The following is a 27336-nucleotide window of genomic DNA, read 5'->3' as shown; positions in this document are numbered from 1 at the left end:
TTATTTTGATTATTGGTAGCCATGGACTTGTCATTGGCACCTCTTGGACTTAGATAGAGGTTTCATAGACTAGATTGTGGGGAGGTTGCACGGTTAATTCGAGGAGTCTTATTATTTTTGTTGTTGAGTTGATGAATGCTTGGCCTTCGGCCCTCATATTGCGAATAGTATTTCATTAATTGAGTTTCCGCTAAGAAAATATGATTGAATGAATGTGTGACTGGACCAGGTGGTTCGCTCAGAGGTCAGAAATGGCCTTCGGGTGCCGGTTACGTCTAGGGTATCCTCTCGGAGCGTGACATTTATATCGTATTGTCATCATATATATATATATACATACATATTCGGCCTTCTAGTGAGGGACTCGGTGTTTCTTCCTTATATCACCATATATATCATCATATTTTATCCGGCCCAAGACTCGATGAATTATCGTATCGTCGCATTATCGCATTGTTATAACATCAAATCATCATATACTATATTATCTCCTCATATATTGCATCATACATATCCATCCCGGGACTCGGTGAAAGAAGTAGTAAAGCTGCGTACGACAACATTCTTGGCCCATTGTGGGACTCAAGGAAAGATGGTTTACAGTATGCACGAGTAGAGTAGTAAGAAACCATATGCAACTAAGTCATCATCTAAGACTCAATGAAACAGTCAAGTGAGCTGTCACTTGAAGATCAGGAAAGTAATGATCCGAAGTACCCTTTATATGTTATTAGGGATTATATCAATTGGGGCCTCAAGAATCATAGACGTGTATCAAGATAATGCCACACAACTTATGCAATCAAGGATACAACTTATGCAATCAGACACATAGCTTATGCAGTCAGGAAGATTTATCATCTCAGAGCCGTAGAAATAGGAGCTTACATCTCCAATTACTTCAACATACAGAAGGCCCAAGAGTAGTAGCTCAACTACTGTAAAAACTTTAACATTCAAAAGTGAGTACAAGTCACGAGTCATACCCGGGACTTATAAACTGAATTACCTCCAAACTCTTATCATATATCCCTTACATAGTCTGTAAGCATATGGACAGTTACATACCAATTTCTGTTCAACGAACAGAAGGCTCAAGGACAGTAGCCAACCTACCATAAGAGCCTTAACATCAAGAAGTAGGTAGGAGACAGGACTCATACTTAGAACTTAAGAATGGGATTACCCTAGCTCATACACATATCATATCACTTACATCTAGGACATGCCAAACAAGAAGAAATGATAGTTTTACATACTTACTACCCCTCATCATATAGAAGCCCTGAGAGTCAATAACTCAACTAGTATAGGAGTTCTAGCAACAAGAAGTGAATAAGGAATGTGAATCATACTTAGAGTTCTATGAATGGAGTTATCCCCACATTTCATATACTAATCACTTAAGTCTAAGAATGCCAAAAGAAAAGAAAGGATAAGCTTCACATACCTCTTATGGGTTACTCTTAACCCCGCTTGCCTCGTCGTGCTCTGAACCTATTTAACACGAAAGTAATACTAATATCAATGACCTTCGACTTTTCAGCTTGTAAATCTATAAGCGAGTAGTTATAGGAACCATTCCCTCCGTTTATCCCTCTCGACTAGTATATTTACTAGTTAAGAAATTGGCGGAAATCGAGCAGCATCTCCCCTATAACTCGCCCTATCCGAACTTCCAATTTAACCTCTAATCTTAGAAGCCATACCAATAACAATAACCAGCAGCTATGTACAATCACACCACTATAATATTACGCAATACATGTTCCAAACAACTCATCCAAAATCATGACACCAAAAATAGGGTTTTTAATCTTGATTTCGTAAAACCCTTAACCACACGACACAGAGGTTTATATGGATGCAACCAGCAGTACCCACACCCCCTTTAAATCATGTTCCAGTCCTGCAACACACAAAGAAACCATCTCTAAAGACACCACAACAACAACAACAACACTAGTTACACTTTAAGCCAACTAGAACACGTCAAAATAGCCCCTATACGACCTGCCACATCTTCCAGCATTAATGTACATATTTTCACATTTACAACCTATATTTACATACCTATAACACGCTTGAACACTTACCCAAACATGTGACAAGAGAATCAATCCATACCTTAATAACTTAGCTTACGAAACTTGCCAAAAGTTGTAGGTTTACGCTGAACTTCTTTGCTGCCCCAACTATCAATTTTACATTGTTAAACACCATAATTTACTCAAAGAATACCTTAGATAATGAATTCACGGAGCGAAAGTCGAGGGATTACCTTGTTCTCTTCCAAGTCGTAGCTACTCCTCTTTTCCTCTCTAGTTTCTATCCAATTTTTCCAAGTGTAAGGCTGAAGAAATGACTCCTTAGTCATCATAAGATACATATATACACCTCCACGTGATTGAGGAATACCTTAAATAATTAATTCACGGAGAAAAATTGGAGACTTACCTTTGGAGGAGTCAAGCTATAGCTCTCTTGTCTCTTCCTCTCAATTTTCTCTCAACTTTGGCTAAGTCTCAAAGTGAAGCAATGTGATGACTTAGTCATCAAATACATACATATATATCTCCTTAGAATGGTGACACGTGTTAGCCCCTTAAGGGTGACACGTGTCCATCCCTCATTGGGCCAATGCATCCATGCATGCTCTCCAAGGCTGCCACGCGGCAGGATGGGGTCCACCCCCAAGTAGGTGGGTCACCTACTTGGTTCAAGTAGGTGGGTCACCTGCTTCCACGTGTAACTAACATTAACATGTAGCTCACGAGAAGCCTCTCTAGAGAGATCTGATCCTCTCTAGCATTAACATGTGGCTCACGAGAAGCCTCTCTAGCTCGATCTCAGACTGGTACTACTCCTCGATCACGGCCTCTGCCTGCTGCCTCTCCACGGCCACAACCTCTAGCTCGACCCCTACCTCTACCCCTAGCTGGGGTCCCAACATAAGCCTCGAGTACTATCTATCCTCCTCTACCAATAGTTGTAGCTCTTGTCTTATCCATCTCTCACATCATACACGCGACAACTCAACACTAACGCAGGTAACCACACACGATATGAATTGAAAAAAACAAAAGGAAAATTTCCTAACAATCTTCATAACCTCTCGAAGATAAGTACAGAGGTCTGTGTACAAATCCCCGAGACTCTACTTATACTTGGCTTATGCACACGTGAGACCTATGAACCTGGGGTTCTAATACTATTTTGTCACGACCTAAATTTGAGTGTGATAACACTCATCTCAACCCACCGAGATGAGTTAGGCTAAAACCCAATGAAAAGTAAACGTGGAAGAAATAATGCAAACCAAGTCTTAGCTTAAACAAAACGGATAATATACTCAAAATTCCCAACACTGGTTGTCACGTGTACAAGCAATTAATGAAATATAAAATATAAAAAAAGAATACAATCATAATGTATTTGTATCAAGAACATGACTAGAACATAGATAGAGTAAGAGGTGTCAGCCTGAAAAATGCAACAACTACCACAACACTCAAACAGAAGCCTCGGATGTAGTAGAAATACTAGAAGTCACGCAGGTCCGGGCTCATAACCTACACAAGTGTACAAGCAAGAAGTGAGTATCAAAAAACACAGTACTCAGCAAGTAGACAACTAAAACTAGGCAAAGCTAAATAGAATATAAGTACTCCTATAATTCCAACCAATCCTCCTCAACTACAACTTGCATAGAAATCAGCCCAATCTAATAATTCAAATATCATTTAGCTCGCAATCAGTTATAGCTCAACAACGTCTTAGTCAAATCACATCAAGCTCAATGCTATCATTCACGAATACAACAAGGGGTAAACACAATCCATAAATGGCAAAAGATATGCAATACAATGCAACGACATATCACGTATAGTGATGCATGTTTGTCCTAATGATACACATCTGATGACTAGCAGGTCGAAACCCATGGAGGACTCACATGGTCCATGTATCCACCAGAACCATTTTTCTTCGACATAATCATCAATCGTCGGAATCATTTTCTTTTGGCATGTATCATCGTCACAATATCATAACAATATATCATAACCAATTCGAATAAGCAATATTTTTACAAATCACAATAATATGATGATATTAACAATAATACACAATTCATATCAAGATAATCACTTCACAATCTATCAAAGTTATCCTCACAACAATCACATCAATACATCAAATTGCCATTTTATTACCCTTGTTCTTCGTTATTAAGATCAATCACAAAAGACAAGTAACCCGAACACACTCCTATTACTCCCTAATACACATAACAAGAAATACGAGACTCTACAAGCTTTAACAAAAGTGTAGAAGTTTAGTTGCCTCAATTTAAATCACAACTATTCTGAAACTTGGGCCTTCCCTTTACATCGTCTCTCTGAATCAACGAAATCTATTCAAACAATGATCGACAAGAACCCTCTAAACAAGTTACTGTGGCGTTCAGCAGGTTTGGTTTTAGATTATAAATGTCAATTACCAAGTTGAGGCATGTCTATTTGGTTGTACTCATACTGTGATTTTTCTATTATCACCTAAAATTTGGAGATACAAAATGAATGGAAAAGTGTTGAAGAGGGAAAAATAACAAGTTGAGACGATAATAAAACATTGTCTGTGAACTCTCGAGGATCGTGCTTGAAAACATATGTTGTACAAGGGCTAGGAAACAAGATATATTTCTCAATGTTTCACTACGGCAACAAGAATGTTTTCTGTTGTTTGGCCAATCGCAAATCATCTAAGATTTAGTAAAATTACACGGTCAAAATGGTTTATTACTATTACTATTATTATTATTATTATTATTATTATTATTATTATTATTATTATTATTATTATTATTATTATTATTATTATTATTATTATTATTATTATTATTATTATTATTACTCTTGCTACTATTCTATTGCCATTACGAATTATTATTATAATAATAATAAATAATTTTTTAATTATTATTATATTTTATTTTAATATTTAAATCAAATGTATTTAAATTTATTTTACAATATCTGAAAATGATAATTTTATGAAATAGTAAGACATTTAGAATTTTTGGCCTAAGAATTTCTATTTTTAAGCTAATAAAAATATTTCAAATATCATATTTTTTTTACAAAAATGAAAATCTTTTTGTTATTCTACCTTATTCTTGATTTTTTAAATAGGATAATATTTTTGTTATGTGCTATATATTTAAATGAGAGAAATATTTGAAATTAATAAGATCCCCGCCCCGCCCCCTCGCCCCACGTTTTCTCTAATTCCTCATTTATCTTCTTTTCATTCTTTCTTTTGTTTGTTTGATATTTTTCTATTTTTTAATTATTATTTTTACTACTACTACAACTATTATTATTATTATTATTTATTTATTATTATTATTATTATTATTATTATTATTATTATTATTATTGTTGTTGTTGTTGTTGTTGTTGTTTTTATAAATATTTCTACTACTACTATTATTATTGTTATTAATATTACTCTTGTTAATTATTATTATTATTATTATTCTTTTATTTTTTAATTTAATATTTAAATCAAATGTATGTAAATTTATTTTACAATATCAGTAAATGCTAAGTTTATGAAACAGTAAGAGTTTATTTAAGATTCTTCTACGTATGAGTTTCTATTTTTAATCTAATAAAAAAAAATCTTTTCAAACATTTAATATATTTTCAAATTCGAATACTTTTAATTTTTCAAATATTTTATTACAATATTTATTACCTTTGTCTTAAAATTATCACGTGGCTTTTCATTAAGTTCCCACTTGGCTTAACTACATTACAAATTACTCTCTTTTATTATATATAATATATAGATTCGTCGGTTTTTTTTAGATATTTATTTTGGTAAATAATTTATTTATTTTTTTGCATCTTATGGACTTTTTTGGACCATTACCTTGGAACTTTTTTCTTTAGCAAACTGAACCTTACGAGAAAACGCGACTTGACGATCTAAAATTTTATTAATTGTTATAAGTATTAGATCATAATTAAATAATTTATTTATAAGATTGAATTATATATGAACAAAAAGTAGAAACTTAATATTATCCAAAAAAAAGTAATTTATCAGAAGTTATATAAACATTATTCTTTATTAAAAAAAGGGTCATATGGGTAAAATACATAAATAAGAAAAAAATGAATAGAGCAGAACCTTAATAACTCAATTAGTTACAATTAGTTGGGTACTTAAACTTTCACTCTATTCATCAAATTCGATTCTTTCACCTTCCTTGCCTCCAATTTTTAAATTATTTTAAAGAAAATAATTACGGGTCAAATCTTTTCCGGATCCGGGTTACCCAGTATTTCGCTCCAAGATCCGACTTGAATTAGCAAAGAACAAAGCAACTTTTCTTTTTCCCCTCGATAAGAAATCGAAGTTTCCAGATTCAGACCTCACCGGAGCTTCCTCCGCCTCTGCCGCCGTCGCCGTCGTTGATTTTGATCGGAAGTTGACATTCGACACCGGTAAGTTGCTTTTTGTGGTATTTGAACAATTAAAGTGTCCTTTTTTGTACTAATTTACTTTATTTTTAGTTCAGGAATGTATGATCTACTATATCCTTTACCTTTTTAGTGGATTATCTTTGGTTAAATTTTTAAGCTTTTAATATGTTCTTTTGTGTTCGGTTTATCTCACAATGTTTGCTGAATTTGAGAATAGTATCGTAGGAATTTAATTTAAATGTTCTGAAATTTGGAAGTAACATTTTATTTGCTGCATTTCGATTATAGAGAAAAAGTAAATTGCAATTTCAATGACTGCCAAGTTGGTGTATAATTTAATTGATGAGATTTTAGGCGTGATTATGTTACTGTTGCAACACCGAGAGAAACCCTAATTTTTCTTAAGAGACAAATCATTTAATATTGGAGTGAAAAAGGCACAAATAATCACGTTTGTGTAACCAACGTGAAAAAGGCACAAGCCCTAGCGCGAGGCTCAAAATGTGTTGGGCTCTTCGCCTCGCTTAATGTACGCTTCAGTGGCGTCATCAAGGTTCTAAGGCGTACTCTTCCTTGCCAATGAACCTTGTATGAAGGGGCGGCACCAAACAATTAATATTTCACTCTTTTTGTACAAAAAATCAATTTCTTTGTTCATATGTATGTCATTCATGCTTATAATTATTAGTCTTGGACTAAACATATATATATTTGTATTGTTTCTCTCTTTGCACCTTTTTCATTAAATCTCATGCTTTTTTTGCACTCTGCACTTAAAACCCCAACCAACCTTAGAGCTTTTTTGCACTTTTTGTTTTTTTGTAAAATTAGTTTGCGTACACTCTACTCTCTCTAGATCCCACTTGTTGGTGTTGGTGTTATTGTTTTTGTTGCAAATGTGATTGACTTTCTAAAGGGGCCGAACACTTGCAAGTGTGGCGTGGCTCGACTTAAGTATACTATGCTCAAGAGTGATTGACCCTAATATCATGCTGTCAATCTTGGTTTAATGGGAGGATTGAGGATGAAGAAGTTTGTGAGTTAGGAACTAATTGTTGTATTGGACTAAAACATTTATCCAAAACAAAAATAACAGATCTTTCAATTCAACCGGAAAAGCACTAACCAAAGCAAAAAATCGCACAATGGAACCAAATTTTGAATTAATGAAAACTAATGCAATCAAAATCTGTACTCTTAGTCTTTTTTTTTAATTCCATGGGATACCTGCCACCTCCCACTAGCAACAGGTGTCAGGTAACTCTGTCCACCAAGGCTAGGAATGATGGGAAGAAATCAACTAGTGTTTTTGTCTCTGGTGGAATTTGAACATGAATCTCATGGTTCTTAACCACTTCATTGACCACTAGGTCACACCCTTGGGTGCAAAATTGTACTCTCAGTCTTCCTTAGTGCAAGTAAAGAGTAATCCTATATATCATACAAGTTTCTGATGAAACAAGAAATCCAAAAGGCATGGTACTATATATTTGAAGATCTAAAGCAGAAAAACCATTTAAAATGAACTAAATGTACACGGCATGTATTCTAAATATAGAATAGCTATTCCAAAAGGAAATGCATTGTGAAGCAAAAGTTGAGACAAGATATGTATAACCACTGTCTTTATATTTCATTATTATGCCATATTTGTGCTGCCACAATTGACGTTTGACGTCAACAATTGAGGCAATAGGAACCAAAAATGAACCTAAATTAATAATTAAGTTGGAGAGGTGGAAACAAGATTGGGTTATAAGGTCTGGAGACAATGACAAGTGATGGATGAGATATGTGAAGAGATAGGGAGACTAGAGATACATTGTCAGTTTTGTTTGTAATTTTTTTCTTTTGGGTGTTTCAGTTTAGTTGTCACTGTAAAGCATTCGGTTTTCTGGTTGGTTTTTAACCAAAGTTTATAAAGAGCTTCTGCTGGGCTCCTTAAGGCTAATCCTTTTTTCAAAAAAAAAAACAAATCTATTAGCCCAACTGAATTCCCTCACACATCTGACGCCCAAGCTTGGGTGACCAAAGCCTAAAGTAAACTAAACTTACTGATGTCCTTTAGTTTAGTATTACATTTTTACATTGGGGTTCTTGTTCTTCCAATCCCAAGTAGTTTTTTTTTTTTTACCTTTGCAGTATTGCTGCTGCGCTGCAGCTGCTCTGATGCCAGTTGGGTTGCTAGGTTGTTCTACACTCAACTTTGTTGACATGACATGCTAATTTGTGTTAATGGCACTGCTGGTATTTTTTTTTTTTATTTTTTTTTTTACCCCCATTTTGGAGGATTTATAGTGTTTCCACACTTCCCCTCCAATGTGACTCGAACCCAGGACCTACCGGTCGTGGGTGAAGGTGCCTCCTCCTCTCCTTTTTAGTAGTAGTACTATTTGATTATCGCGTAGTTTCTTATTCTTCAATGTGTATTACTACATGTTGCTGTACTTGTTTTGTATCTTTGCTATTTTGCTGTTTTATTTTCTTACATTCCTCCTGCGTCGGATACTTTTCTTTTGAGCCAAGAGTCTATCGGAAACAACCTCTTTACCCCTCAAGGGTAGGGTGCATCCTATCATCCCCGGACCCCACAGGGATTACATTGGGTATGTTGTTGTTGGCACTACTGCTAAAATTCTTATTATGACCTATTACCTTGTAATAGTGCTAATATGTGGAGAAATCCAAAAGGTATAGTGTCGTCATTATATTTTTGTGAAGAATGTTTATTTATTTTATTCTTTTAATTGATAAAGTTTTTTTTTAATCTTGTTATCAAATCTGCCTAAGGAATATCATTACAAACAAAACTTATCATCTTTAATCTGCCTTACTGTCGTGTTAATTATGAGTACGGATGACTTGCAGTTCACAGAATTTTTCTTTGTACTCCCCTGTAGCCTCTTTACTCGGTCGTTAAATGTCTTTGCTCTGTGTATTTGGTAACAAAACAAAAGAAAAACTGAAACAGATATCAGCCAGCATGTATTTCTTCTATCATGTCGGCTGCAATCATGAGCACTTGTTTCTTCTTTCCCCTTGGGGACAAGTTCCCCTTCAATTGTAATCTTCTTGAAATTGTAACACACAATTCAGCATGATTGGCCCTGAAATTTAAGCATGAAACACTGAGCATAAAAGCATGCTCATGTAATTTTACTAGATTAAATACTGAGTAGTGTTTCATGATCACATAAGAATATCAATTTCGCTTTTGTTGGTCAAATGTTGCTTTGGAACTCAATTGTGCTATCATCTTCTATCATTTACCAAAATTATTGGTGGCGTTTCTCTGAATGAAGTCGAAAGTTGAGATAAATTTGACAGTTATATTTACAATTACATGCATTTTCTTTTGTTAAGGTCATTGATCAGTAAGTTTTACATTTATATGTGTTTGGTGCAGCTAAGGTCATGCCTAAAGTAAAAACAAACCGTGTCAAATATCCAGAGGGATGGGAGTTGATTGAACCTACTCTTAGTGAACTACAAGCAAAAATGAGGGAAGGTATCGTCATAAAATCTCTTTTTGTGTTTGTTGTTTCTGTGTCGTCAAAATGATGTCACCTCCGAACGTCAATATGAATTTTATTGTTGTTTGACTGCTGGGACAGCTGAGAATGATCCTCATGATGGCAAAAGAAAATGCGAGGCATTGTGGCCAATTTTCAAAATTGCTCATCAGAAGAGCCGGTATATTTTTGATCTCTTTCACAGGAGGAAAGAGATCTCCAAGGAATTATATGAGTTCTGCATGGATCAAGGATATGCTGATCGAAATTTGATTGCAAAATGGAAAAAGGTATGTTCATCCTTTGTTCTTCAGTTTTTGTGTCACCTTTGCTTTTTTAAGTTTACTAGCATGAACATATGTCAATGTGTATTTCTTCTTTCTGAATGTATTTCGGTTTTCTCTCTTGTTTCGTACATTTCTCCTGTGTGTGTAGGTGGGTGGGTGCAGGGTTCCATAGTTGTTTATGCTCACAATTTTGATGGTTTTGCCTTTGAATTACAGCCTGGTTATGAACGTCTCTGCTGTTTGAGGTGCATGCAACCGCGGGATCACAACTTTCAAACAACCTGTGTCTGCCGAGTTCCACAGCATCTAAGGGAGGAGAAGGTTATTGAATGTGTCCATTGCGGCTGTAAAGGTTGTGCAAGCGGAGATTGACATGTTCCTTAGAATCAGCTAGTGCATTGTTTTAGATGTTATTGTACTTGTAGTAAACTTCCGTCTATTGAAAGCACTGAACAAACAATGTCTAGCACATCATAGTCAGTAAAATGCTAGAGGCTGTGTTTGATGTGATAACAATTGTGATTGCAGCACCTACTGTAAACCGTATAAGCTATTCATCGCAAACTACTTAACTTGCGTTAGAATAACTTCCATATGCTTGTTTGCAAGTAAATCACATGTTACGGCCATATCAGGATCCATGTGTACAAAAGTTATTTTGTCATTTTAGGTAAAGTATTTTGCACTTTAGTAAAACACTATAAATCACAATACTTACATATCTAGTGAAATTTCATAAATGGAGTTTTAAGAGAATAGAGTGTACGCAAACATTATCAATAAAATTTGGATCACTCCAAATTTCAAAGATATCACGTAAATTGAGATAGAAAAAGTAAGAAATATTGGGCCATGTTGGCACGGGTTCCTATATCTAGTATTATAAGAAAATAACTTCTTTTTCTCTACAAATCTGTTACAAGACTGACTGGACAATTGCCCAAATATTTTACAGTTCCAATGATTTCATGTTCGATAGTCGATCTGAATTGTGCTTCTATAAATCCGTCTCAGCACCTTTAAGAACTTTCTCTTCGACTAGAATTTTGATTGTTTTCTTCTTTGCTGGAAGCAAAAATGCAGAAGAATTCGATAGGACGTCAATGTCAACATGGTGGTTCTAATCTTCTTGAGATTTCGGAAGAACTGCACGTAAATTGAGGAAGCCAATCACAGCTCTCTATTTGCAGGAACAAGCTTCAGTAACTTGGCCAGATCATAGGACTTGAAATCTTTGCCATAACAAAGACTAATATCAAGGGGTGTCTTTCCATCCTGTGAAATGTAAATGTTCAGGTTATTAAATTTTACATATGTAGGGTATGAGTAGTGCAAACGAAATCCCCACTGTGGAAAATAATCCCCTTTCAGAAAAAACTTACCTGCAACCGGTGTTTACATCAAAGGATACTAATATACCATGGTTAAGTCATAAAAGGTTTAGTGATGAGAGTTTACCATAGTTAACTAATCACATTTTCACTTGATTATGGTGGATAATAATGTTTTATAGTTCATCTACCATTTGAGTTGGATTGGCACTTCTATTGGCGAAGTCAGGATTTCCACTAAGGAAATTCAAAAATATAGTTCATCTACCATTTTAAGACTAAAAAAATTGCACCAGCAATAACATTAGTTCCACGCTCAAGTTACAAAATTATACATAAATTTACCTTATTCTTTCTGTACTTATCTGCTCCATTGACTAGAAGAATTTTCGCTATGTCTCTGTTTCTACTTTGCATGGCCACGTGCAGCGGTGTCCAACCCTCCTGCAAGAAGGAACAACTCGCAGCTAAGCTAACAGGATGACGAAAATGTCAGAAAATGAAATAAAATGTCCACTTACATTATCAGCAACATTCACATCAACCTTGTATTTGATTAACATCTTAACAGTTTGTATAGCTCCTACTTGAACTGCATAATGTAGCGGGGTGATACCGTCCTATCAACAGGGTGAAGAAGGTATAAATATGACCTAATGCAATGAAACTTCTAAGCAAGTTGTTTGAAAAGTGAAAAGCAAATACACGACGTCTCACCATATCCCTAACTTGAGGGTTTGCATCTTTTCTTAGAAGATGACTGATCACAGCCTCTTTTTTACCGAAAACAGCATGGTGAAGAGCTGTTTGCCCTTCCTGTCAGCAAACTAACTAAATGAATACTTCAAAAACACAATGTACAAACAAGTATTAATGTTCATCAACGCTACTTACATTATTGATAAAATGAATCTTTACCTTGTCAACAACATCAATATCAAGGCCCTCCTCCAGAAGTCTATCCATAAATCGTATCTGCCCGGCTAGTGCAAAAGTGTGAAGAGGGTTCCATTTTGCCTGGATTAGACATACGTCCAAGAGTATCAGGACTTGTTCAGAAACCATCAAAAATATGTACTATTTAACTAGCATATCCGTAGATTTCTTTTGAATAATGTGGTTTTTGGTTTCTAAAGTCTGTAGGCAGTATCTAAGACGGTACGAATAGCAAGTCCCTTGCTTGCTTACTAATCTACTTATCAGAGAAGAATGTTAATATGAAAGAAGCAGCTGAATCTTCTTGGAACTTACAGTTGATATCTTATTCAGCTCTGGAGTTTGATTGCGATACAAAATTTCCATTTCCTCTGGGCTCAAAAGCTGTTCAACCTCTGGAAAAACAAAAGAAAATGCAGTTTCAGATACTTGAGATTCAAAAGATATCAGATAACTGTACCTGAAACAATGTAAGACTACTAGAATGCTAGCGATTCAAAAGACACCAGATAGTGCATCACAAGGAAAAGATAAAATAAATCAGGTTTTGAAAAGATAAGCTGAATGATGCACTAGAGCTCCTGCCAACTGAAGCTTGGTACAAAACAAAGTGCGGACGAAATTACACAACACAACTTATTAGCATCATTCACTGGAACCATCCATTCTTCAATTTCTACTCTAGTTTCCCAAACAGAATATCTCTAGAATTCAGTTTCCTCGTTTTGTAATAATAGAATATCTCTGGGCTCAAAAGCTGTTCAACTTCTGAAATAAAAACAAAAGTAGCTACTAATACTTTTATCTTTCACTTCAGGATGGATTCGGGATTTGAACTTTATGGGTGCGAGTTTGGAATTCTAACACAACTCATCTAATTTACTTGGTTCAAAATTAAGCATCTGTACTTTTAGAGCATCTTTTAACACATTACAACGTCTGAAGTCTGAAGTCTGAATCAAAACTACTGGTATCCGATGAACCCATAACATATACACTACATCCGCCCTGGTTTCCGGACAACTAGAACAGATACTAGAGATTCAAACTATATCAGATACTGCATCACAAGGAAAAAGAATAACTATTTCCCTAGAATGACAATCACTAGAGGCAGGAGCAGAGCCACGTGGGTGCAAGGGGGTCATCTGATCCCTCTTTGGCGGAATGTTAAAACAGTGTTGTGAAAGGTGATCACCTCGTCACCAATGGCGAGAGACAACCCTTCATCGCCTATTAGCTTTGTGGTGACGCGATCTTCAAAAGGCGACGCCATGGCGACAAAGGCGTCCCTTTTGTATTTTCTTAAAAAAAAGGTGCCCAATTTAGGGATTTAAAAGTTAAAAGGTAATTTTAGGTTGTTGTTTTTTCCAAATTTGCGTAGTTGCACTCTTAGACTGCGACTGAGACTCCAACCAATCGACTCAACTAGACTTCTCCAGTGACCGGCCAGACTTTTCTGACATCTCCAAAGTCCAACTTATATGTATTTCTTCTTTTCTTCTTCAGATCTTCCTCTGTTTCTTTTTCTTTCTTCTTATTCACACTTCAGAGTTACTTCTACCTCTTTTTTTCTCATTGCTTTGACTTTTGTTCTGTTTTTTCTCATTCAAGTTCTAAACTTTTAGTATGTACTATCTATTTTCAGTTTTTGAATTGAAATATGTTATTTATATATGCAATTAATTATTTTAATCTTTTTGTATTAATTGGCACCACATTTCAAAAAGGCGAGCACCGCGCGCTCGCCTTGCCTTGTGGCGAGGCATACCCTGATCGCCTTTCGCCGACCAAAACACTGGGTTAAAATTACTAGATGTTTAATCCCATTGCCTTCTTCGTGTATTTACTTCTCCATGTTTTGAAACTTTTAGTAAAAATTCTGGCTCCGACTGACTATAGATTTTGAACCCCTTAGTAAAATTCTGGCTCCGCCACTGACTAGAGGTTCTGCAAACTGAACCTTGGATACAAAACTAAATCAAGAAAGAAACTTTGCAACACAACTTATTAACATCATTTGTTGGAACCATCCATTCTCCAATCTCTACTATTACTAGCTTCTCAAATACATAATTTAGTTTCCATGTTTTGTTATATCTTCTTTCATATAAGGTCTGCCTACCCTCTATGCTACTCATACCCCACTTGTGAAATTACTCTGCTTATGTTGTTGTTTATAGAACTATCACTTTTCAAGAATTTTCCAAAAGTAATTGAACAGTTCTATAAGTGCTCAACTTGAAAACAGGGGGAAAAAGTACCTTTCACAAACTCCTCTTCCCTGGTAGACAACCCAGTTGTAGAATTGGCCATAGCTTTATTTTCTTCATATTCCAAGCAACTCTCAACATCCCTATCTTCCTCTTCTCCTTCTTCTTCTTCTTCCATTTCACTCTCCTCTTCTTCTTCTTCACTGTCACTACCATCATCAGGATCTTCCCAAAAATTAGCTTTACTTAACTTTACACTATTCCTTCTAGAAATTTCTTGAAAAGAACGAAACCCCATGTTAATTCTTCTTGGAAATCTGAAAGAAACGACATTAGAGCAGCCAAAACTGCAGGTATAAGCAGTTGCTGTAACTGTAGTCGGCCATAGCTGTGTAAATGGAGAAGTTGGATTACACTGTAACAGCATTATTTTCTCCATTTTCAATCTTTATACTAAACTATAACAGCAAATTGAAGATTCCCATTGTTGATTGAACTAGAATTTGGATAATTTTACTCTCTTTGAGGCATTTTATCGAACAGGTAAGAAGCTTCTAAAATGGGCTGTTCAAATAGGATTATGCAAGTCCATTAATTTGGGCCTCTAGTTGGCTTCATCCATTTGGGCTGTGATAGCCCATTTATGTTTCACTGTCTAGTAAAAATAGAAAGCCCGAAAAACTTTTATTATTATTTCGAATGTACCAAATAGTTTTGAAATCGGATTGATAGCCTCCACTCGTATTCTAGCTTGTCGGAGAGCTAGATTTGTCTTTAGTTGACATTTATAAAAAGTATCTAATGAATTATGAGTTCGATTCATCTTGTTTAGTAGAAAGACGGATATTCCTTGCTCATTATTAGACAATCGCTTATTCACAAACTTCGTGTGGGGGAAATAATCTATATTTCCCATCTCATAGAAAATCCTTTTATCTCTAATTAGCCTTATATCCCTCTTTGGGATATTTTAGCGATAGGTTCTATAGGAACTAGATGATGCTATTTGATCAATTCAAATACCTAGCGACAAACTCCTATGCTCCTTTCATTACTTTATTTTTGAAAAAGTTCCTGAATAACAAGTTTAAAGATTTTCTTCTTGATGAGATTGACATTGATAATAGTGACGATATTGATGATAGTAATAATCTTGATGCGAGTGACAATATCGATCATAACCTTGATACGGAGCTGAAATTGCTAAGAATATATTTTTTTGTCGCTTTCCTTAGAGCCCGTTTGGATGGGCTTAAAAAAAGTAACTTTTATGTATGAAGTGCTTTTAGAACTTTAAAGTGCTAAAAGTTATTTTTATAAATAAGCAGTTGAGTGTTTGGATAAAAGTGCTTAAATGAGAAAAATTATGTGAATTTTAGGGTTAAAAGAATAAAAAGGGTAGTTTGGGAATTTAGTTAAAATATAAGGGATATAAAAGTAATTTCTATGGTCAAAGAAAATGACTTTAAGCACTTAAAAAAAAGTTAGGAATCCTAACTTTTCATTTTTGACTGACTTTAAGAACTTTCTGGCTTAAAGTTAGCATTAGACAAACACGTTCAAAAGCTGAAAAGGGGCTTTAAATTGGTTTTGACCAACTTAAAGCCAATCCAAATAGGCTCTTAATCTCTTAGGGGTCGTTTGGTGTGAAGTTAACATCAATTAATCCCATGATAAAATTATAGTGTTGCTTAAATTGATGTTTGGTTGACACGTCCGGGATAACTTATCCCGCGACTAATAAATAGTAACGGAATAAGTTATCCCTCCCAAGGGATGGTATAATAATTCCATTATAATTTGTGATGGGATAAATTTATTAAATGACAAAATTACCCTTCAAACCTTTTTTATCACTTTTCACATATATATGTTTATAATACCGCCGCTTGTCTTCAGATTAGAGGTAGGTATTGGTTGGTTAGGTTTGATTTTAAGTATTATAGATTTTCGGTTTCTAAATACGCTAAACAGATAACTAAATCAATAAGATATTTGTTATCGGTTTTCGGTTTATCGGTTTTGATCTTGAATGGTTCGATTTTCGATTTAACCAATAAAAAAAACTTTTAAAATAAATATACGAATCCTGGAGCTGCCGTCGTTGCAACTTGCAAACCTTTGTCACAGAACCTAAAACGGCAAAATCTAAAGGGTAAATACTAAATAGTATTATATAGTGAGTAACTTATTATATATTTATACTAATATTTTTTGTTTGATATTTGTGTATGAGTAAAAATCTAAAAATTAAATTAGTAAACTATTATAGTCTTAATGGGTTATCGGTTTCTCCAATAACTCAATATTATAAAACCAATACCGAACCCCCAATAATTATTTTTTATAAAATCATTAAATAACCATTAACCCAACAACCCAATAGCAATAAATTAATAACACTTTTTTCGGTTCGATTTATCGATCAGTTCGATTTTTACACACCCCTAATTCAGATTGAGATTTCTTCAGATTCCGCTTTTCACAATGCACTGTATATAGCATTTATGTTAGCTGGGAAAGTAGAAAGAAAAGAAGTCATTTTTATAGATAATTTGTAAAGATATTCAAAGGCATAGTTCTTCCTTCTAGAGTTCCAAAATCCGAAAAATAATAAGCATTGTTCCTCCAAAATTTGCAACGCAAAGAAAATTCATGAGAATTCACACATAAAAATAATTAAGCTAAATAAGGTGGAGGTTTTATTTTTAAGAATAAATAACTAAGGATCTACCAAAAAAATATATACAAAAAGCTAAATAGGAGGATATTTTTATAAACATACAATTTATTTTTAGGAAGTATTATTTTTAGGACTACAAACCAAACAATCAATAAAAAATAAAGACAGAATAACTTATTCAAATATAACTTGTATTCAAACCAAACGATCCTTATTGAATAATCAGTGAAGCTATGCTAGTACGACTGAATAAGCGTTATGAAAGGTCAATCCCTCCCTTTTGAAACCAAAATGTATTTTGCTTTATTTTGCTTTGACTTGTTTTAGAAAAGTCTAGACATTTTGAATTGTTTGTTGATAATTTGACAATAAGATTTTTTTGGTGCATCTTATTTGGTTGCCACTATTTAACTTGTTTGGAATTTGCCAAACTTGAGACAATTTTTTTGCAACTTCAATCTCATAGGTCTGAAATAGTTTCAAGCTGAAATACAGCTAAATGTATATATTACGATATATATATAAAAGTATATTTTTGACAATTAATTGAAGTTAAATTAAATTAAAGTTGGCATAATAAAACTTTTATATAAACACTAAATATTTTAATAATAAGAAGTTATCTCATATAATATCAAAATATTTTAGTACTTTACGTTAATATATATGATATAAACCTAAAATCATCTATATCAAATATCTAATCAACTTATACTTGTTGATCATAGATGTGTAGTCAAATTGCACTCAAATATGGGTGCGACAAAATTTTTGGAAGAAGATTAAGCAACATAACATGAAAATGGAATGGATTTTCTGAGTCATGTATGTTGAGAAAAAATAACTTTGATATCTTGGTAGTTACTCCAATTAGTTCATTATGCTTTTTTAGCATGATTTTTTTTTCTGTCAGATGCATGCTATGAATATATAGCACACAAATCATAATCAAGAATTCTTTTTGATAAATGTAACCAAATTTCTCATACTGATGAATTATTGAAGGAAAATTCTTTTGAAAGTAAAGTTTTGCTCCTTTCTTTCTTCATTTGGGGACCATACCACGCGATTTATAAATTCATCTCATGTCAATTTTGTAAGAAAATTAAAATAAAAGTACTAGAAGTTCTTTATATATTTTGTACTGAACGTATCAGATTGAATTAAAATTTCAAAATTAAACGTACCATGTTAATAAACAAGAGTGTTAGGATGGGTGCCCCCACGAAAGTCCTCAAATTGCATCCTACTGCTGTTTGCCAAAAAGTTGTCGGTCTCAAACCTAAATAAAGAAGATGAGAGGATTATATGGGTGATCCCAATGAAGTCATCGTACATGTTGCCTTCATTTCTTTTGACTTCTCCTGTTTGAGCTTGTTCATCGTGTATATATAGTTTACAGAATATATATTAAATGTATAATTGGCGCTGATAAAAATATAGTGTAGGATTATTTTTTATTGTGAGTTTTTGTGGGTTGTTGTGTAATATAAAAGGGATTTTTACATAAAAAATTTGTCGGATTCATTATTTACTTTTCCAATCGATATATAGATAGTATACACTTGTTATATACAGTTATACACATATTGACATGTCATAATAAAGGGTGTGTTTGGTATGAAGAAAAAAGAAAAAACTATGTCAAGAGAATTTATATGTAATCTAATAAAATAGTATAAATTTATTCAGATATAATATTATATATTAAGGTATATGACATAATATGTCATGTTGGACTGTATATCTTTGTAAATTTCAAGTTGTGTGTATAAATCACATTTGGTCGATGCGTTTTATTTGTTTCCGTATTTTCCTTCTTAATAGCTTTGATGTAATTAGTAAGTAGCATATATCCTCTATTATTATATAAAGAACTTCACTTTATTGCATAGATCTTGCCACTTTATTAATTTATTCTCACATAAATACACATTTTACTTTATTATGCCAAATTTAGGAATAACACTTATTCCAATGTGGTTGTAGAGATTATTTTGTATCTTGTTATTTTGTTGTCTTTTTTTTAATTTTGCATTGATTATTTTTTTTTGATTCGAGAGTCTATCAGAAACATATTTTCTACTTCATAAAGGTAGGGGCAAGGTTTGCATATACATTCTACTTTATTTAGATCCTACTTGTGTGATTACACTGAATATGTTGTTGTTACTTATATACTTCTCAATATATAGTTACAAATATGGTCTTGTTTCTTGTCATTTTGATGTCTCTTTTCTTACATTTTTACGTTGGATAGTTTCTTTTTGAGTCGAGGATCTATCGAAAACATATTCTATATCTTATAAAGGTAGGGATAATGTCTGTGTACATCTATTACTTCTATGGAATGTAATTTTGATTTTAAAAAAAGTAGGTCAAAAAAAATTTATATGTAATCTAATAAAACACTATGGGATACAAGTGAACTTTGCGGTGTGAGCTTTGCATAGCTTACACATTATTGATCTCAAGCCTGAATAAAGAAGAACGGCTACAAACCTTACGGAGTTACGGTAGGCTTAAAATCATCATGAATTAGTCAATTTTATGATGACTCTTTATAATACGTACATTTTTAAAGAAAATTTCTGAATTTTGCTCTAGCTGAAATTTTTCCACTCGTAGTATAACTTCGTAATTTCTTTATCACCAAGTTGTATTATTTACAAATTTAATTGTATGGATGATGTTGCTTAAGCGATAGATATCGTTGCCGTTAATCAATACATTAGTAAAAAAATAGTAAATAACTAAAGAAGTACTACTTGTAGGTTGATGGAAGAAAAAATTAGTGATCAATCTGGATAATGGCGGGATGGTTGAAATTTCTTTATTATAATCAGAGCTTTCGAATTTGAGTCATTCTTAGAATGATAAAAAAAAATCTCCTTAAAAACACTATCCCAAAAATAAAACCTGCATGCGCAATGCGCTAAGCTGAATTTAATCGAGTTCAATGCGTATACCAGACAGGCAGACACTAAATGAGAGAAAGGCAAAAAAAGAATCTTAGGGTATTTATGGCCAAGAATACTATATGCAACAAATAGGTACTAATCTAATTAATGATGTTTACTAAACAAATGGATCTTAATTATCTTGCAGGAATAGTTGGCTGTGTAACGAATTAAAACTCACACTATTATTTTATTTTTCCTTTTTTGCAATAGTAGTTGTCAATAATTTTTATTTTCGTATATTTAAGTCTCTCTATAACGTTAATTTTTTACAACAATACCGCACTATAACAATTTTATGTTTTTCTCGAAACTGATTTTTATGTTTTATTTTACCTCTTTATAAGATCATCATAATAAGTCTAGAGATATCAATCAAATATTTTGATATTTTAATACACAATATGACAAAGAATATTATATGAATATAAATTTCCATCACTAAAAGAATTTTCTTTTTTATACAAAATATGACTAAGCTTAGAATTTGACATTAAAGTTCCTACGTCGGTTACAATTAAAAAGAAAAATTAGATCTTATACATCTCTTTTGCTTATAATAAGCAAATGTTATTATAAGTGTATAATAAATAATTTTTATAGCAATCAAAAAATATCAGAACTAACGATAGTATTGTTATAGAGACAGTTTTAATGCAGTAGTGAATAAAATTGTGGATATTTCTAAAGTCTCACTTTTTGTATTATATCAAAACAAGGTGCTAAAGAATTAGTTCAGTCTCTCTTTTTTTGGAATTAGTTGTTTTTTTAATTTCAAATTGATTTATTTTAAGAGTATAGAGTAAAATTTGAGAGTTGGCAGTAGAGGGCTGTCTGTTTTCTGCCCTAACCCTACATCTCATTAACCAAAATCATTTAAATATTTTTTTAAATAAATAATATTAATAATAATAATTAAAATGCCATTTAAATATTTGGGCAAGTGGGATTCTTTTGGACATGAAAGAAGCAAAGAATAATTAGACCTTTGACTACATTGAAGTTTGGTATATTATATGCCAGTTTAATTTATATATGATTGCCAAATTATTTTTGGGTTCAACGTGAATAGTAACTCTCTATATGTTTTCTTGCTCACATTATTAATCGTAAATCCACGCTAAAAAGATGATTACGATATATTGACAGTCGACATAAAAATTGTCATCTATAATAAATATATCCTCTCATAATACAATTCCTCTCTTATTAGTTAGAGATACAACTACTAGAGTATATTTAGACAAAGACAAATCGAAAATTTAATTTAAGTTACGTTTAAGAATTCTGAATTTGATGTCCATTTTGCTTACTCGGTTGGCAATACGTTGTTTATACGTATTAAGTAAAATTTTTAACATAAATATATAATCTAAATCAAAGTTATTGAATTCTCCGATTGAAATATTATGGCCACAAATATAATAAATAGTGAGAATTCATACTATCACTGCACCAAAAATGATTTTTAGCGGCAATTAATTAATGACAATAGTTTAATTGCCACTAAAAATATATTTTTAGAGGCAATTAACATTCTTTGTAAATATCGCTAAAGCCTATAGCGACATCGAATCTAATGACAATTCACTAATGCCGATAAAGATTTTAACACTCTTTGTTAATGTGTATAGTTATTGCTGCTAAAAGTTATTTTTGTCGTAGTGCGTGGATCCTACCCATGCTAAAATAATGTTATAAATTGTAATAATGGATATCACATTAGTGGTCCTCTAAACTCTAAAGTTTTCCCTTCTTAATGTTGCAATGAAACATTCTACTTCTCAGCAATGGGACATAGCATTACTGCAGTCCCTCACCAATAAATGATAGGATAGGTTTTTTTTTTATTAATGATTCCGCATTTGAGTTTAAGTTTAAGTTTGAATTTTGGATATGAAATTTTTGTTAGAAGAGTGTTTTAATGTCTTCACCACCAGATATTGCATTAAGAGCTTCTATTGCATCAACGGTGGAAATTTTTCTTTTTAAATAAATTTTACGTAATGAGAATTCAGATTAATCAAAGTCTCGAATATCAAGTAGGAAATCAAAAAAAGAAAATCAAACCAATCCATTTTTGTTTTGATTTTTGTTGATAAGCTAAATATAAATATATCAAGCCGAAAAAAATATTTGTTTAGTACATAAACAGATTTTACGAGTTGAGTATTGGGTTGAATCGGAGATTTTTTAATTAAAATGGGTTTATGTTTTCTATTTTTTTGGCTTAAAAAGTCAGGTCCTACGTCACTAAAAAGTGGTTGAATTCCGATTTTAATTCATCTTTTGAGCAAAATAATATGAGATAAGTGATTTTTTTTTTGACAAAAAAAGATTAAAAAAAATTACTTTGTTCATCTATTTTCAATAGTTCAATGACCGTTTAAGCAATAAATTTTATTTTATAATCGTTACAAAAATTTCATGACATATTTAAGATCTTATGTTCTAAAAAAAAAATATTTTTCTCTTAGACTGTATACTCAATCAAACCATGTCACAAAAATTTAAACATATGAAATAAAAGATGATGTTCTTTTTATAGAAAAAAATAAATCCATAAACCAATATTTCACACTCTGATATTTTGTAATTAATAGGTTTTGTGCTTTTATTATAATATAAATTATTATTATTATTATTATTGTTGTTTTTATGTCAGTTGGGTGTTTGGTTGGAAAAAGACACAAGCTCAAGGGAACCATTCTTTAGTCTACTTCTCAGTGTTTCTTTCATTTTCACTAAATTTAATGTTCTCAACTGCTTATTTTTTGTTGGATAAAATTTCAAAAGTTTCTTTTCATAATATATATATATATATATATATATATATATATATATATATATATATATATATATATATATATATATATATTATATCCTTACCCTTGTTAATTTCTTTCTCTTAACATGTATTCTTAATAACTTTTTCTTTAACCTCACCCCGAATATGACAACAAATGTGTCCTTTCAATTATTGACGAACTTCAAATCCTAGGAATTTACAGATTAATCCATATATATATATATATATATATATATATATATATTCAATTTGATATTTCAGTGTTGCTCTGGACCATCTTAATTAATTAGTAATTGAGTTTTGAGATTGATAGAGTGTGATAAGGATACCCTTATCTTTTAAATGTCAACGAAAGATGAAATCAAAATTTAAATTTAATAATTTTGATCATTCATTGTATAAATATCTCGAATATATTGATTCAAATGAATCCATAGTCAAAAGAATGACATTTGAAATAATAACCAAACAGCAAAATAATGCAAGGAGAGAATTGAAATCGCAATTTTTTGTGTGTTTAGTATAGAAGAAAATATTTTTTAGAATAAGATCAGTTTAGTTAAACTATGATAGTATACTAGTCACTATTATCATTTTTATCCAATTATCAATTAAGACTAATCATAAAATTTAAAATTCTTTTAATTCGACCTATGCATAAAATTTCAATTTTAAAAAAATACAAAATCGTCAGTACAAATTATATATCTTCTGTTTCATTTTATATGTCACCCTTTCCTTTTTAGTTCGTCTCTAAAAAAAAATATCACATTATTATAATAAGAAATAATTTAACTTTAAAATTTCCTTTTTACCCTTAACGAAATGATTCTCAGCCATATAAATATTTGGACCAAAAATTTCAAAAATCTTATAATTTTTCTTAAACATTGTGTCACGTCAAAGGATGCCATATAAAATGAAACGAAGAGAATAATTTTTTTTTTTTTTTGATTTTGCACCCAATATTCGAAATCCATGAAACACCGACTAAATTCAAATTGTGCGTTAGGTCCATTCGAGAGCGGCGCACCAAATTTGTAGTTGGTGGTTCCTTCCGACTAATTTTAATAATATGGCCTATCTCTCAACATCACAATTTTTTTTCCTTTTTATCATCTACAGTAGTACAATATGTTATGAAAATAAAATTACCTTATATTATTAATTTTTGTTCAAATTTTTTTTAAAAAAAAATGGATGATCACATGTGGTTGTAAAGGTTTCTATTAAACTACTATCTGTCTTTTTTTATTTTGTTTTTTTGTTTTTTTTCAGAACTTGACATTAGCACACAGAAAAGGACAAATTAAGCATAATAATACGTAATAATTTAAAGAATAAAGTACAACAAATAGCAGTTTATTTCTTACTTCTATAGAATCAGATCAAGTCAACTTAACAATTTCTTCACAATAATTAATTTTTATAAGAAAAAACAGATGAACTGTCACTAGAATTTGTAGTAGTAATCTCAATTAAAGAAATCATTTATGAAATTGATAAGGTCCTTCTATTCTTCTGACTTTTTAGAGACTCGACTTTTTAATATAAAATAGAGTTTTTGTGTAGTGACAATGCAAACAATATTAATGTGATTAAGTCATTTAAAAGGTAATTACAAGTAATTGTGTATATTAATTGATAATATTTAAAGTATAAGTTATATATATCGTCAGCACAAAAAAAATCAAATCACCTAAATAAATATCAAACTTTGAGTTTTGATCGCATTTTAGTTCAAGTAACTTTTGGACATGTCAATAATCCGTCTATTTACTAACTCAGCCCATCTTGATCTGCCCAAATTAAGTACCGCCCGCCCATTTTCTACTTCTATGTGGGACCTTTCAAGTGCGACTCTGAATTCAGTCGAACCCTACTATAAATATCATACACCACGTGGAAAACCACAAAAAATAATAATCAAGGAAATGCTTTACGTACCCTCAAACAGTGGCGGATCCACCTTATGCCGAGGGGGTTCATCCGAACCCCCTTCGGCGGAAAATTGTACTATTTATACATGGTTAAAATAATTTTTTATGTATATAAAGTAGATGTCGAACCCCCTTCGACTAGCTCGTGTGTCTAGTTATTTAGATTTTGAACCCCCTTATTTAAAATTCTGGGTCCGCCACTGCCCTCAAACACGAATTTTTTTTCAATTTTAATCGAGTCCTAATATGAATACCAAAATAGCAGGAGTAAAAACCAAAATAAATCTATATAAATATTAGAATTGTTCAGGTCAGAGAATCCCTTATTAATTGGCCCATGACTTGGCCAAAAAACTGAATTTTCTCTCTATTTGTTATATTTTTCAGTTACATACTAAAACAACTCCTTCAAGTAAGAAACTAAACTGTTTTTAGAAGAAAAGAACCTAACAAAAAACTTTCTTCTTCTTCTTCTTCCATTTTCCTTTCTAAAAGAGCAAAGTATAATCCGAAAAAACAAACACTTAAAGAAACTCCCCTTTTCTTCTTTCTATCAATTCTTTTTGGGGAATTTTTTTCATCAAGAATGAGAAATATAGCAAGTTGTTACAATGAACATGCTATAAAAGTAACAAATTCATATTGTTCAAATCCATCAAATCAAGTACTATATCATATTCCTTCACTACAAAATGTTGTTACTTGTATTTACAAAGTCAAAATTCCAATAGAGAAGCAATTCTTGGTCAAAATTACATGGTGTTGCTTATTACAACATGGATTTTCAGTAAGCATAAGTGATAAATTCACCAACAATTTCAAGAAAATAGTAACAATATTAGACAAGTCAAAAGGGTCGAAAACAATTGATTTCTTATGTTCAAGATTCGACGTTTGTTGGGATCTCTCTAAGGCAACATATGAAGCTGGTCCTGAACCGATCAACGCGTTTTTTGTGAAGGTTCTAGTGAATTCTGAGGTGGGGTTGATTCTTGGTGACATGGGGCATGAGTTTGAGCTAAAAAAATTGAATCTTGATGATAAATTTTCAAGATTTGTATTGGTTTCAAGAAATGAACATTTTTCAGGAAGTTCTGTTTTGGTCACTAAAGGTAAGTTTTGTGACACTGGAAAATGTCATGACATATTGATCAAGAATTCATCTGCAATGTTGTTTGTATCCATCGATAAGAAGAATGTTATAGAAGTGAAGAGATTACAATGGAATTTTCGTGGAAATCAGACGATTTTCTTGGATGGATTGCTTGTGGATTTTATGTGGGATGTTCATGATTGGTTGTTTAATCCAAAATCTGGATGTGCAATGTTTATGTTTAGGACAAGGAGTGGATTTGATAGGAGGTTGTGGCTTGATCATGAGAAGAATTTGGAGCAAAAAGAAGAAGAAAAAGTTGGATTTTCTTTGTTGATTTGTGCCACTAAGAATCCTGATTAATTCAGAACCAAAAAAAGACTCATCTTTTAGTTTTCATTTTTAGTTTTTTTTTTTTTTTTTTTGGTTTATCTTCTTGATCTTCTTTCTTTTTTGTGGAAGAAGATAAAGAATGGTCTATGTTGTTCACTTAGCTTGCTCGGACTTTTTAAAAAATATTGATAGATACATGTCGAATTTTTGAAGAGAGTAACTGACACAGATGCAAAAACATTTTAGAGAGTTCGAGCAATATAGGAAATGGTCATGGCTAATATAATTTATAAGGTGTTTGATTATGCAGATTATGGAATTGTAAATGAAAATTTCACTTTTCAAGAGTTCTACTTTTTGAGTTCTTTGTTTATTTGTGCTAGTAAGAATCTTGATCAATTCAAAAGAAAAAAAGACTCATTTTTTTTAGTTCTTCATTTTAGTTTCTTTGATTCTTGTTTATCTTCTTTTTTGTTGAAGAAGATAGAAATGGTCTATGTTGCTTCAATTTATCAAAAATATTGTTGGATGCGTATTTTTGAAGAATCTTATATTCATGCGATAATAATTTTGGAGAGTTCGAGCAGGTAGAGATTGACCATGGTTATTGTTAAGGTGTTTGATTAGGCAAATTATGGAAAATGAAAATTTTACTTTTCAAGACTTCAATTTTTTCAGTTCTGTTTTTGCTGAAGAAAGATAGGAATGGTAATGGATTTTATCTTCTTTTTTTTTCATAATTTTT

The 27336-nt window shown here is 32.1% G+C and overlaps 3 protein-coding genes across 3 annotated transcripts; 2 read left to right on the top strand and 1 right to left on the bottom strand.

The window, feature by feature from the left end:
* The first annotated feature begins 6371 nt into the window (after window positions 1-6371).
* LOC129882112 (protein BUD31 homolog 2) lies at window positions 6372-10922 on the top strand. The gene is made up of 4 exons (XM_055956265.1): window positions 6372-6515; window positions 9901-10002; window positions 10109-10296; window positions 10510-10922. The coding sequence occupies exons 2-4, from the start codon at window positions 9909-9911 to the stop codon at window positions 10663-10665; spliced, it is 438 nt and encodes a 145-aa protein (XP_055812240.1). The 5' UTR covers window positions 6372-6515; window positions 9901-9908; the 3' UTR covers window positions 10666-10922.
* A 127-nt stretch (window positions 10923-11049) lies between these two features.
* On the bottom strand, window positions 11050-15319 carry LOC129882111 (ankyrin repeat domain-containing protein EMB506, chloroplastic). The gene is made up of 7 exons (XM_055956264.1): window positions 14825-15319; window positions 12876-12955; window positions 12543-12641; window positions 12342-12440; window positions 12146-12244; window positions 11970-12068; window positions 11050-11568 (listed from the first exon to the last, which is right to left on the bottom strand). The coding sequence occupies exons 1-7, from the start codon at window positions 15210-15212 to the stop codon at window positions 11464-11466; spliced, it is 969 nt and encodes a 322-aa protein (XP_055812239.1). The 5' UTR covers window positions 15213-15319; the 3' UTR covers window positions 11050-11463.
* A 10243-nt stretch (window positions 15320-25562) lies between these two features.
* LOC129881420 (uncharacterized) lies at window positions 25563-26936 on the top strand. The gene has a single exon (XM_055955627.1). It carries the CDS (start codon window positions 25752-25754, stop codon window positions 26619-26621), a length of 870 nt encoding a protein of 289 aa, XP_055811602.1. The 5' UTR covers window positions 25563-25751; the 3' UTR covers window positions 26622-26936.
* The last annotated feature ends 400 nt before the right edge of the window (window positions 26937-27336 follow it).

This window comes from Solanum dulcamara, chromosome 3 (assembly GCF_947179165.1).
Source record: "Solanum dulcamara chromosome 3, daSolDulc1.2, whole genome shotgun sequence".
NCBI lineage: Eukaryota > Viridiplantae > Streptophyta > Magnoliopsida > Solanales > Solanaceae > Solanum > Solanum dulcamara.
Note: the sequence above shows the minus strand (reverse complement) of the source record. Positions and strands in the feature narration are given on the sequence as shown.

Coding starts and splice junctions, on each gene's coding strand:
- LOC129881420 (XM_055955627.1), top strand. CDS start 25,752: ATGAGAAATATAGCAAGTTGTTACAATGAACATGCTATAAAAGTAACA.
- LOC129882111 (XM_055956264.1), bottom strand. CDS start 15,212: ATGGAGAAAATAATGCTGTTACAGTGTAATCCAACTTCTCCATTTACA. Junction 12,441..12,542: donor ATATTGATGTTGTTGACAAG/GTAAAGATTCAT, acceptor GTTTGCTGACAG/GAAGGGCAAACAGCTCTTCA. Junction 12,245..12,341: donor ACCCTCAAGTTAGGGATATG/GTGAGACGTCGT, acceptor CCCTGTTGATAG/GACGGTATCACCCCGCTACA.
- LOC129882112 (XM_055956265.1), top strand. CDS start 9,909: ATGCCTAAAGTAAAAACAAACCGTGTCAAATATCCAGAGGGATGGGAG. Junction 10,003..10,108: donor ACAAGCAAAAATGAGGGAAG/GTATCGTCATAA, acceptor CTGCTGGGACAG/CTGAGAATGATCCTCATGAT. Junction 10,297..10,509: donor TGATTGCAAAATGGAAAAAG/GTATGTTCATCC, acceptor TTTGAATTACAG/CCTGGTTATGAACGTCTCTG.